Source organism: Panthera leo, chromosome F2 (assembly GCF_018350215.1).
Source record: "Panthera leo isolate Ple1 chromosome F2, P.leo_Ple1_pat1.1, whole genome shotgun sequence".
NCBI classification, from domain to species: domain Eukaryota; kingdom Metazoa; phylum Chordata; class Mammalia; order Carnivora; family Felidae; genus Panthera; species Panthera leo.
Window position 1 is genome coordinate 73,961,805 of NC_056695.1, and position 13,228 is coordinate 73,975,032.

The 13,228-nt window shown below is 37.0% G+C and overlaps 1 protein-coding gene across 5 annotated transcripts in view; it reads left to right on the plus strand.

Annotated features, from left to right (window-relative positions):
• The window catches only part of PHF20L1 (PHD finger protein 20 like 1), an 85,892-nt gene that overhangs the window by 23,388 nt on the left and 49,276 nt on the right, over positions 1–13,228 (plus strand). For 3 of the 5 annotated variants that reach the window (XM_042923858.1, XM_042923856.1, XM_042923857.1), the window contains exons 5-9: positions 291–379; positions 642–719; positions 5,504–5,711; positions 6,310–6,435; positions 12,270–12,352. In XM_042923858.1, coding sequence (XP_042779792.1) covers positions 291–379; positions 642–719; positions 5,504–5,711; positions 6,310–6,435; positions 12,270–12,352 — 584 coding nt within the window. Of the gene's footprint in view, positions 1–290; positions 380–641; positions 720–5,503; positions 5,712–6,309; positions 6,436–12,269; positions 12,359–13,228 lie in introns of those variants that run through there. The other 2 variants (XM_042923860.1, XM_042923859.1) reach the window with 2 other exon arrangements.

The window sequence follows — 13,228 nt, forward strand, 5'->3', positions numbered from 1 at the left end:
TGATTTTTCCCCCATATCAGTTCTTTCTCTCTGTTACTTGGAAAGAAACTTCCAAAGAGAGCAAATGATAATTCTTATAGAAATATTATATATGTTTGTAAGTAATGATCTTACTAGAAGGGAAGAGAAAATAAACTTCTCCAACTTCCTGCAGTTCTGAACGGGTGTGTGTGTGCAGTTACTGCGATCAGAGTGTGTTTCTTTCTGTTAGGGCGTTACTTGTTAGGTTTCAAGTGTTGCTATAAGATTCAGTTGTATTTTCTAATGATTCTGACTTGCTCCTGTTTTAGGAACATTCACAGTTCAGTTTTACGATGGAGTAATTCGTTGTTTAAAAAGAATGCACATTAAAGCCATGCCCGAGGATGCTAAGGGGCAGGTAAGAGAGTTCAGCATTCCTAGCTACCCAAAGGGATGTCTTCTTGAATGGTGACCAATCAAAAAAAAAAAAAAAAAAGATACATATATATATATATACACATATATATATATTAAAGGGAACTAATTGTAGGATTATGTGCTGATAGCCCCAAATAGCAGCAAGAAAAAGAAGCTTAGAATGTAAGATAAATTATACACTTGATTTTTGCTTCTTTGGCTTTAGACCTGCTAAAGTTATAGGTCACTAGTTTCTGTTCCAGGTGAAATCCCAGCATCCACTAAGCTGGTGTTGTCCTATCGACCCAGCTGGATCGTGGAACCAGTCTATGGGAAGTGAGGTAAGTGCCTTTTTTTAATTTTGTTTTGTTTTTCCTGGTATATAGTATCATTTAGAAAGTTAATTTTTAATATAAAATTTTATATTGAGTTTCTTATCTTCTTTCCTTTTATAAATCATAGTCATTCATCTTCTTTTAAAAGGCGCTTACCTGACACTCTGTAGGCTGCTTCAGGTAGGGCTCTGTGAGTCATAGGATGTAAGCAGTGTGTTAAAATGCCTTGTCACTGCTCAGAGCAAGAATGATGAACGGTAAGCATTGGAAGGAGAGTCTGGGATGAAGTGAAAACCATGATTCCATTGGTTGAGTATGTTTTCTTAAATACTGGAGAGAAAAGGTGCCACTAGAAATTTAAAATATTTTCTTTTATGTTCTGCTGTTATTTGGGATTTTCAGCACCTGGACCTACAATTAATTTTTAGAATTGAAAGTAACCTATGAAAGTGTCTAATATGGAAATGCGCTTGTATTTGTTCCATACCGTGCAGTGAAAAATGTCATTCTGAAACGTGTTGAAATCATCTGGTCAGCTCCAGCCAAGTGTATACATTTAGTAATCTAGAAATGTGGATCACTGCAATAAAAAAAAAAAAAAAAAAAAAAAAAAAAAAAAAAAAAAAATTCCTCCTATTTTCTGAGAAGTGTGATCGTTTTAAATCACCTGCTTTTTAAAAATTTAGTTTTGCAGTGATCAGCTGGCATTTCTTCCCCAGTTAATATGGAAATGTAGTTTAAAATGGAAATGCTTTTGACCGGGAAATTGCTTTGTGTCTTCCTACTTGTATGTATAAATAAAACGTTCCTTTAAGCATTCAGTGGTGTGATTTCTTGGTTACTGCATAGAAAGATTAAAACATCGGGAACTTAATATGTGCCTGTTTAATTCAACAGAATTCTCTCTCTCTCTCGTTTTTGTTTTGTTTTGTTTTGTTTTTTTTCGCTTTAAGGCTATTCTTTATTATTCTGGTTATTCACAAGTTTGTGAGATGGCACTAACTCTAAAACTTCATTTTTTTTCCAACATGAGATACTGAGCCAGTTTGGTTTGTGGTAAAATTACAACTTATAAAAATTCATTGGATGTATTGGGTGTTTACTTTTAATAAGTAGTTACATTATGATGTGTGTGAACGTTAAAATCAATCCTGAATATAAACTATTGAAAGAACACGGGTAGCACTATATCCTTAATTTACATTTTTCTTCATAATTTTTAATCACAAGCACGCTAAAAATATTTGTAGAATTGTTTTTTTATAAAACGCTCTCTTTTCAAAGTGTCTTTGTTTCCCAAAAAGTTTTGACTTGTTTTCATGTAGGAAATAGACTAAGTCAGGTGTTGTGTGGGAAGTGCTGAGAGAATCCAACTTTGCATATATTTTCTAAATTTTCAGTACCTTGAGAATTCCTTTGTAAAGATACACAGTAAATTTATGAAACTAGCAAAGGATAAGTAGATGCAATATGGAAATACTCTTCTCTAAACTTCCTGTGGCTTTTTCTGTCCTATCTTGTCTTTTTGCAAGCGTGCTGATATAAAACTCACTAGTATTAAAGCTTTGCACATAAGGTCCTGTACCATTTATGAAACTTTGTTCTGCATACATTATTTAATTGGGTTCCCGTAGCAGATCCTTTGACATAGCTGTAACTGATACTTCTATTTCACATCTGAGGAATTCAGAACTTAGGGAATTGAGTGACTGACTTAAAATTTCACTTAGGCATCATGTGCAGAGTAACTCTGAACTCCCATCTGGTTTCCAGCATGCTCCATATCGTGTGCTGCTCTGTTACCTACAGGGAACTTTGAAGCATATCATGAGTTCTAATTCGTGGAAGGATCACACCAGTTATTAAAAAAAATATTTTTTTAACGTTTATCATCTTTGAGAGACAGAGAGAGACAGAGCATGAGCGGGGAAGGCGCAGAGAGAGGGAGACACAGAATCCGAAGCAGGCTCCGGGCTCCTAGCTGTCAGAGCCCGACGCGGGGCTTGAACCCACGAACCGCGAGATCATGACCTGAGCCGAAGTCGGACGCTCAACCGACTGAGCCACCCAGGCGCCCCCACACCAGTTATTTTTAATAGTGAATCTTACCTATTTAAAAGTAGAAGGGGGGAGTGCCTGGCTGGCTCAGTCGGTTGAATGTCCGACTCTTGATTTTGGCTCGGGTCATGATCCCAGGGTGGTGGGATTGAGTCCTGTGTTGGGCTCTGTGTTGAATATGGAGCCTGCTTAGGATTCTCCCTTTCCTCCCTCTGCCCTTCTCCCCAGCTCGCGCGTGCTGTCTTTAAAATAAAAAATATAAATAAATAAACCAAATAAATGACAAATAGAAGGGCAAAATAATGGGAGGATTCTTTAATGACACAACTGCATTGATTCCATGATTAACAAGTCACATGATCAGGAACTTGTAAAAAATATCTAATTGCACTTTTAAGAGATACAACACGAATCTCTCCCAGTTTGCTGTCCATTGGAAAGAGGAAAGAGCTGGAGTAGAATTTACCTCTGGCATTTTTCAGCATTTCTGTAACATTAACTTAAAATTTTTCCCACAACATGGAACCCAGAATTAAGCACTCTGCTCTTAATAAGACTGTACAGATCTCTGCTGAATTTAACACTTTGCTTGTCTGGTTGTAGTTTTGTTTCTCTTTCTGCGTTGTTGCTTACTGTCTGTTTCATTGGGGCTTTCTTTCTCTAGTACTGTAATGTCGGTCTCAGGGTTCAACCTAGACGTAGCACTTGGGCTCCCCAGACCACTTCCGCCCCTTGTGCCTGTTCGCACATATTCTGATTGCCATGACCTTGTCTGATGGTTTCCTTCTTGCTTGCGGTGCCCTTGGATGCCTTTCCTTCTGCCTTTTGCCTCAAAGATACCTGCTGTAGGGTTCAGCTCCTCTGTCATGTTCCCTGAAGCTTTCCATTAGCCTTTCTCTTAAGTCACAATTAATCTTTTCTGTTTTGTTCTTCCATGGTATTTTGTTTATTCCTCCACTGCCTCTCTTATCACACTGTCTTATAGTTAATTTTATTTGCCTTTCAATTCCTTATAGGTAGGACCAAAAAAACGTGGCTCTAAGTAAACATGGGGTTGGACAATATTGGTTTATCTGGTTTGTTTTGAGGTGTTTTTTTTTTTTTTTTTTTTTTGTTTGTTTTTTTTTGCCAACTAGAGACATAAATCTGTATTTTACACCTGTGTCTTAATTTGCTTTCTAATAAGACATGTACTGGGGACACAGTTTAAGTACTGAGGAAGATAGATGCTGGGCATTTTCCAGGCAGGAACAAAGATGTGGTGACTCCGGGGCTCATGCGTTTTAAGTCCTTTCAGGCAGCATCTTTTATAAATTGATATCTCATGACTGCTTAGCGTGCTTCCTGGCACATGTAGCAAGGTGTTGAACAGAACTTTGGTGAATGAATACGATATTTTTAGTTCATTTCAATCATGGGGGAGAGAAAGAAGCACAGGTTCTCTTTGTTGGTTGTTTATTTTTAGTGGCTTATTGTCTTCACTATGTATTTTCAAGACTGAGCAACCATCAACCTCTATTGACGAATGATTGAGGTTTGTTAATATAACTTGTGGAGTAAATGTATTTGATGTTGAGAAGTAGTTTTTAGTTACTTGGACTAAAAATTTAGTGTATTACCCATTTTGGTTGAATTTGAGCTGGTCTCTTTGAAGCTTAGTGGCCTTAGAGGAAGATTAACTGTAGAAATACTACAAATACTTGTAAGAAAATTTTCTCGGTTGTGAAAATTTAAATGTTAGCACCACGGTTTTTACATAGTTCCTTTTTTTTTTTTTTAAGAGAGACAGCGAGCGAGCACGGGGGAGGGGCAGGATTGGGGGGAGAGAATCTCAAGCGGGCTCCATGCCCAGTGCAGAGCCTGATGTGGGGCTTGATCTCTTGACCCTGAGATCATGACCTGAGCTGAAATCAAGAGTCGGACGCTTAAGACTGAACCACCCAGGAGCCCCTCCGGATTTTTTATAATAAGCATTTTTAGTTTAGAAAAATTATGTGGCAGTTAACTTTAAATATAAACACAGGAAGAATAAATACTTGCATCGCAGAAGAGTGGTAATCAGCACAAATCTAGGAAGTCATAGAGTGAGGGAAATTAGTCTGGAGCATGACCGTATGTATGTATGTAAGACACCTTGGTCAAATCACGCGGCTCTTTTTTTCTTTAACTAGTAATATTAAGCTGTTGTGATACGTTGGTGTCCAGGCTGTCAAAGCTTTAAAAATTAATTAAATCATATCTTGAATTCTGTGAAATTGTCCATACTTCTTCTTCCAAGAATAGTAATTTGTTCACTGGGAGTGCATTTCTTTTAACGTTTGCAGAATTGCAACATAAGCATTTTTCTCTCATTTCTTCTACGATTTGTTGTATTCAGAAAAGAAACACAGTTTACCATTTAAATCTAAAGTACTGAGAATGTCATGTAATGTTCCATATTTGTTAAAGGGTTTCCCTTTTATTTTAGATTTTATTCCTCTGAAAATAATAGCGAAGGAATATTTGTTATTGAGTATTTACCTGTTTCATGAGGGGTTATATAATCCCACTAAGCCATTAGATCATGAAATTTGATAATTACCATGTTGATGATTTGTCTTGTAAATGTAATTAATTCGATTTTTACATTTGTGCGAGAGTAGCTTTGAAAATGTGATACGTGTTTTTATTAGTGTAATTCAATTTTGATTAATTTTTTAATACTTTACATGTTTTGTGTTTTTCCTTTGGAGGATTGGATAGCTTTAGTCAAAGCAGCTGCTGCAGCTGCAGCCAAGAATAAAACAGGGAACAAACCTCGCACCAGCGCTAACAGCAATAAAGACAAAGATGAGAGGAAATGGTTTAAAGTACCTTCAAAGAAGGAAGAGACTTCAACTTCTATAGCTTCATCAGAAGTTGAGAAGAAGGAAGATCTGCCCACATCTAGTGAAACATTTGGTACAAAATATGTTCTTACGTTCATTCCTATGGCAGGGTGAACTCTCATAGTGAGTAAGCCAGACCCCCTGGCTACCTGTGATTTGGGGGTGTGGTTAAATGATTGGGCTCCCCCCCCCCCCCCAGCATAAATGGTTAACTTTTGTAGCGTGTAACAGAGCCAGAGATAACTGGTCTAACATGGGTACCGGATCATAGGTGCCCTCAGTATTCTTGAATAGAAATGGGTTCAGATCTTGACTTTTAAGTTCTTGTTAGTAGGCTTTGGAGTTTTTGTTTGTTTTGTGTGTGTTTTTTTTTTTTTTTTCTTTAACTTTTTAAATGCTTCTGCATGTGTTTTGGTATGTAATATGGGAAAAGCAGTAAGTCCTTTTCTTCCTGCTTTTCTTTCCTAAAGAATAACTACTTGGTAGTTTTTTATTTCTAGTTTTTCAGTCTGGAGAAATTTGTGTTGTTTGAAGTTCTATGTCAAGCGCTAGGTTAAAAAAAAAAACATAAGTGCAAAGCATTTTTACTATTTTGCTATTTTAAAAAAAAATCATGTGTTTTAACTTTGGATTCTAGATAAACTCTCATATATGTATTCTATTAAAAGTAGGACTTCATGTAGAGAACGTTCCAAAGATGGTCTTTCCACAGCCAGAGAGCACATTATCAAACAAGAGGAAAAATAACCAAGGCAACTCATTTCAGGCAAAGAGAGCTCGACTTAACAAGATTACTGGTAAACTACAATGATTCTTTTGGTTTGGGGGGGAATGGAGGGGTTGATTTTAGGGTAGTTTGTTTTTAATAAAGCAAAATGTATCTTTCGTTTTAGTGTAACAAACTGCTTAACAAGGAAGACAGGTACTTTATGGTTCTTCAGAGTCAACATCCTTCAACGCTGTCAGCTTTTTCTCTTGTGAAATGTGAAAACCGTCACCTATTTTCTGCCTACCTCACAGGGATGTTGTGAGGGTGGATAGGATCAAATGAGATAAAATTCCATAGTTTTTAAGTCACCTTGGTGGCAGGAGTCGTTTCTATTAAGACTCCGATTATCTGCTGTTGTCAGCCTGGTGGGGTCACAGTCTCTGAGGTTCTAAATGTTACTACACAAACCTTCTTGCTCTTGCCTGGGCTCCTTAAAGATGGCAGCAAGTATGGCTGGAAAGATGGATGCTCCACTGAATTCAGGTCCTGAATCTGTGTGCCCAAAGTAAAAGTACTTCTAGAAGTTTCTTACACTTTTCATTCTTCAGGTTGGTTCCTAGAATCTCATCTTGGTTCTCGATGACTGCCTTAATCTAGGGAGTGTAGGGTGTTAGGACGCCGAGAACTCTGGCAGGCTTGGCGTGGTTAGTGGTCATGGGAAAAGCATTGGAAGCAGGGTCAGTCATACCGGGGCCCCATCACTTGCAGGGCCTGTTCAGCCTAGCGATTCTAGTCTTTCAAAGAAATTGTGAACATGTTTAATTTTTCTGAGTATATGTTAAAAGGAGAGTTAAGATACTTTTAATTATTCAGTCGTATGTTCTTATTTTAAGGTCAAAATGGTTTTTAGTGTCTTTGGCCTAATAAAGCTGTATAAACCTTTGTTGGCATTCTTTTAAATAATTTGAAGAAGCTTGGTTTCACTGTCAGATCAAAGGATACATGTCAATTAAACATTCTGACCATTTCCTGAAGAATAGAATCCCATTGAAAAGTGACTGCAGCTGAGGGTTCTTTAGAACCACTGTTTTATCGCAGTGTTCTTCTTAGTGATTATGATTGGTTTCAACAGGTGAGAATATTTAGTCTTTCCATTTGTTATTATTTTTGTGCCTTTTGCTGATAAAGGATATTTTGGCCCCAGGACAGGAAATATTTCAAATCGATTCACCCATTCCACCCTTTCCTTAGAAACTATGAGCTTTGGAGAAAGCCAAAATGTCATCCGGTGATTGTTGTTACGATGGCAACTTGAGACTTCAGTTTGGCCCTAGCAGAATGGAAACTAGGGCTGCGTGCGCAGGGGGAAGAAGAGGAAAGCGCTTCCGGCTCCGGTGCCACCAAGACTAGAACCACGCTCCCGCAGGGGCCAAGACCAGGGGCCACGCCTGAGGGAGATGGACATGACCCTGACCCTGACGCTGACGCTGACCCACTCGGTGTGCCTGCCAGCTTACCAGCCTCGAGGGTTTTCCTGCAGTCTGGATAACCTGCTTTTAGTTTCAGGCAGTATATTCTTACATGTGCCTTACTGAGAAGTTCAAGCCCGGCATTTAAAGAAATAAAAGAAGAAAATAGCTCAGTCCACAACAATGTGTTATTTACATGTGGCCTTGAAAAGACAATAGCGGGGAAAAAATCATTTTACCTTGTGTCTAAAGGAAGTTCTAATATTGGTTGCTTAGTAACACAAGGTGGAGGGACTTTGTCCTTACTTCCCCTTGGGAATCTCGAAAGAACAAGTGATAGTTTGGGAGCAGTAGAAAAGAGTAAGATTTCACGGATGTGAAGCCATTATGGTTTTTTTTCCCTTTACTTACTTTGAAAATTTGAATGTATGGTAATCCTTTTAATAGTTCATCTGTTTCTCTTTTCATGTAGCAATTATATCCTGCAAAAAGATAATAGATCTTCAACGGTTGAAACTCAGGCTTGCCTCTGTGTAGTAAATTTCATTTGCAGACCATACAAAGAGATGAGAACAATACAAGATAGTGATTTTGTTACGGAGTTTTGGTGTGTTTTAAATTTATGAAGCTCACTTAACACGTGTCTGTCTGCCCCTTTGCTACTGAGAGGAATAGGGCTGTGATCATGGCAGCATCTTCGCTGCTCTGATGTGTTTCCCCCCACTCCACATTTTTATTTTTGAAATCTTTCTAGCTGGAAATAAGCAGATCAGCCACTGGATAAATTTAATTCCCGTCTTCACTCTTTCTGTGCACTTCCCGATGGTCACACGCTATAGAGATTCTAAATGTGAATTTAGGGGATGGTACAGGATGGCTTCTTTTGAAGTTTCCAAATAAGTACATACTGAAATGGTAGTGGCACAGTGTATAGATGTCCTTCCAGAGACTTGTTTTTCATTACGTGATATACCTTATTGATAGTTAATATACTTTATGCATACTGATTTAGAATTGATGATTTTACGGAGCGAGTCAAGAGCCCATGCTTTGGGACAAAGTTGCAAGCAGACTGACTGCAAGCAAATTTGAGTAGATTTTAAAATACAGATTGACAAGGGAGCAAAAGAAGAGACATCAGCAATTGGCACATGATCCGATTCTACAACTTGTAGGAGTTCCTAGAATTTCAGCCCCTGAAAGTTTGTGCAGCTTAAGGAACTTTAAAAATAATTTGAAAAAACCCAGAGGTTGGAACGGGCCCGTACATGTTACTGATAATAATGTCAAGAATATTCGATTCTTTTTCCCACAGCAGGAATGTTGTGTTTGAATCCTCTGTCTGAATTCCCTGTGTTGGAATCCCTGGTTGAAAAGAAGAGCACAGATTTAACTACTTACTTTGTCCTTCCTGCCATTTGCCATCCCAGGGTTCTCTGGCCTCTGTTCTGTGCATTCCTATTAGCAGAGGCAGACAACTGTGATATTGCAGCTGAAGTACAGTATTGAGAAATTGTAACTTTGTGGGTGGGACTTAGGAATATTTGGTATTCTACTTTTATCTGATATTTGCGTAACATCTTGAAACTGAATAATGCATTCTGTTAAGATCGTTACAGATATGTTCTTCTGGAGATGGACCTGTTTAGTGATATATAATTAATAAGCATTTTCAAAGAAGTAAAACTAACTTCATTTGTATCTCTTTCCTTTCACTTAATTCTTCTCATTTTCTAAGGATATTGCATTTTTACCCAGAATATTCACAGGCCAGGAAAACAGATTTTGGACAGCCTCTTAAGGCGGCAGTAATCAGAGACCTTTCAGAGACTTTTATTTTTGTCCTCTTGTTTGTATCTGGTACCTCTTTTGTAAGATAGCATGTATACAAAGCGTGAAAAGCTTTTTCTCGATCATATTTGAGGCATTTGAATTCACTGAATTCCAAGTATTGCAATTTTCTAATCTAATTTTGAGTAGTTTTTATTAAATGCTCCATTACTTTTTATAAGAACATTACAAAGCTTTATTTTTCCATCACAAACCATTAGGTGGGAATTGCTTTTAATTAATTGGGTCTATAATATTCTAATTTAAATTTGCAAATATGTGTCAATTAGTTTCTTTTAAAACTTGTAGTACCTTATTTTTGTAATTTGAGATCTCTTCCGTGTATTGATGAGATTTAAAAAATATTTTTACCACCTCTATGAAAGGAAACAAAATATAAGATACATTTAATAGATTGAATAGCCAAATATTTGTCCTGTTTGAGTAAACGTTAGAAGTGGAAACTCTACTCATTTCCCTGCAAAAGAACTTGGTTCCCTAATTATTTTTCTTTTTATTTCAGTAGTATTGATTCTCAAAAATATTAGCTAGAGAAGAAAAACCTAATGAACATGATTTTAAATGTTAAGGAAATACACCATGCTACATCTGTTTCAGTCATCTAAAACTATGTTCAGATGTGATATTAATATAATCAGGATTGAATCTATGGTTTGTAAGATTTTTATAAAATTATTTCTATATTGGCTTTCCCCCCACCCCCGTTTAAATCTACATTTAATATCGTGTGAGCAAACTATATAGATTGTTATCTCAGACTGGACCAAATACATTTTTAATATCAGTCACTGATCTGTCAAAAGTCAAAATTGTTGTGTAAAACAATAGAAATGGAAAGCCCCTTTTCTATTTTAAATTACAATTCTGGGTGCTGGATATTCAACTTTCTAGAAAAGGAAAGGTGCTTTTGGCCTAATTTAACACTTGCCTGTAGTACTGCTTTAAGGATACGTCTTTAATATTTGAATTCCTACTTAGATTACTTAACCTCTTCAAGATAGTTACCTGAAAAAGCCAAGAGATGTTGCCACGTGGATAGCTCAATGTTATGTGGCATTTGGGGGCACTTTTTTTTCCCTCCTGTTAACTACACTGTATAGACAGCTTCAGGAGTCTAGGGAGTATAATTGCTGCAGTAAGTTAACTGTTACGTTGCTGATTGTTAAACAGGCTTCCTTTGAAGCAGAGGTTTTGTGTAGCCAACTTTGTTTAAAATTTTTTTTTTTTTAACATTTATTCATTTTTGAGATTGAGAGAGGCAGAGCATGAGCAGGGGAGGGCAGAGAGAGAGACACAGAATCTGAAGCAGGCTCCAGGCTCTGAGCTGTCAGCACAAGAGCCCAACGCGGGGCTCGAACTCACAGACCGTGAGATCATGACCTGAGCTGAAGTCGGACATTGAACTGACTGAGCCAGCCAGGTGCCCCTTGTGTAGCCAACTTTGTAATGGTAGAAATGATTTTTGGGGCCCTTTTATGTGCCCAGTGGTCATAAGCAAAGACATACTTGTATTATACAAGCGTTATAAACTTGGCTATATTGACAGTGCTTGTCAGGTGCTTAGCAAAGAATCTTGACCAAGTAAATGCCTTTATTTATTTATTTATTTATTTATTTATTTATTTAAAAAAATTTTTTTTACATTTATTTATTTTTGATAGAGACAGCACAAGTGGGGGAGGGGCAGAGAGACAAGGAGACAGAATTTGAAGCAGGCTCCAGGCTCCGAGCTGTCAGCACAGAGCCCGACGCGGGGCTCGAACCCATGAATGCAAGATCCTGACCTGAGCCAAAGTCGGACGCCTAACTGTCTGAGCCACCCAGGCGCCCCTAACTGCCTTTAATTTAGAAATTAAGGCAGAGTTTTATTGTCCTATAAAGTTGATTTATATACTCTAGATAAAATATTCTGTCCTCGAAAATTGAGAATTAGTGATACACATTGGAGAAAACTGGAATTCCTAAATTATTTCATAGTTTATAGAATGAGGCTCTATAATATTAAGTTGAATGTAGGAAGGACCTGCACTTTTTCCCCCATTAACATAAAACAGATCCATCAGTGTTTTTGGCACTTTTGCAAGAAGATAAGGTACAGCAGCGTATAGGGATGAACCCATAAAGCTTTGGTCAAAGGATCCATGTGGAAATAAAAATTGGGAGTCGTTGTTTAGCTAATAATATAACAACAACAAAGTCTTCTAGATGTTTGGAAGGATTTCTCAGATCTTGATATTAACTCTGTATTTCAGTTGTGTAGACAAAGCCCATATTATGAGTATTAGTTAATCTAACCAATCTTTGGTTTCTAGACATTAAGTCGTAGAATTAAAATGTGTATGCATGTGTTTTTTTTAAGGATATCTTTAGGAGTAATTTTTTTTTTTTTTTACAGAGAACTGATTGTGTAAAAAACTCAAGTTCTGATTCAGTCCCTTGAGTCATTATAAAGGGTGTTCATGTTTTTGACAAGTAAACTTTATATTAAATCCTCTATATTAAAAAGGATGGGGGATTTCAACTGCTAACATTTGGGGGAAGTTGATTATATCAGAAGCCAGTATTTTTTCTAATAAGCAATTTCTGTACAATTTTTCTCAAGGTTTGTTGGCATCCAAAGCTGTTGGGGTGGATGGTGCTGAAAAAAAGGAAGACTTCAATGAAACGGCTCCAATGCTGGAGCAGGTATGAAATGGTAGCATTTGATTTTTTTCAAGGTTCCCAACTGGAATGATCACGGAGCTATAGTATCCACGTAATTGAAATTGCCCTTTTGATTGGATATGGGAATAGGAAGCTAATTAATTGATGATATATTTTTAACTCTGCCTTCTCCAAGGTACGCAGATAAACTACAGACTTTGCTAGTGTTTGTTTTCGGTAGACTGGCATTAAAGCCTTTATCTCCAACATTTGAAGGCCTGGAGACAGGCATCCCAGGGTATAAGCTTCCAGCTGGATCACCTTTAACTAGCTTACAAAAAGACCCTTACACAAATACTTTTCATTTGTGAGTTAAAACAGGGTTTTTGACATCTAATAAAGCTTCTTTTGTAAGAAGTTTCTTTTATATTGTAACAATTGGTGTTGTTAGACTGACTATGTGTTTTATGAATTGATCAATGAGCCATACATTTTTGCTAGGATGTATATTTTAATAACGACAAAAAAAAAGAATTTTAAAAAACTATTAAGGGTCTGTCTTTAAACCACCTAATAGAGGAATTTAAAAGTGAAGGTTGCAGTTGCTAGATTTTGCCTTGGCTACCTTCAGATTCCCACAGTACCTGTACATAATGAACTGTGCATGCTTTTACATTCTCTAAGGGCTTAACTTCTTGGGCACTGTAAGACTATAAGAACACAGTAATAGCCATAACTGGATTTCCTTGGTTCTCCTGTTTTAAAATCTGAGCCTTAATGTAGTTTTAATATATCCTTTTTGTATTAATTTAATTTTCTTTATTAGTAGCCTAATAAAGAAGACTTTAAAATGAGTATCTTCTGCTCTTCTCTCTACGCGTTTTAAAAAATAGTCCAAATTTAATTGATATTGTATTG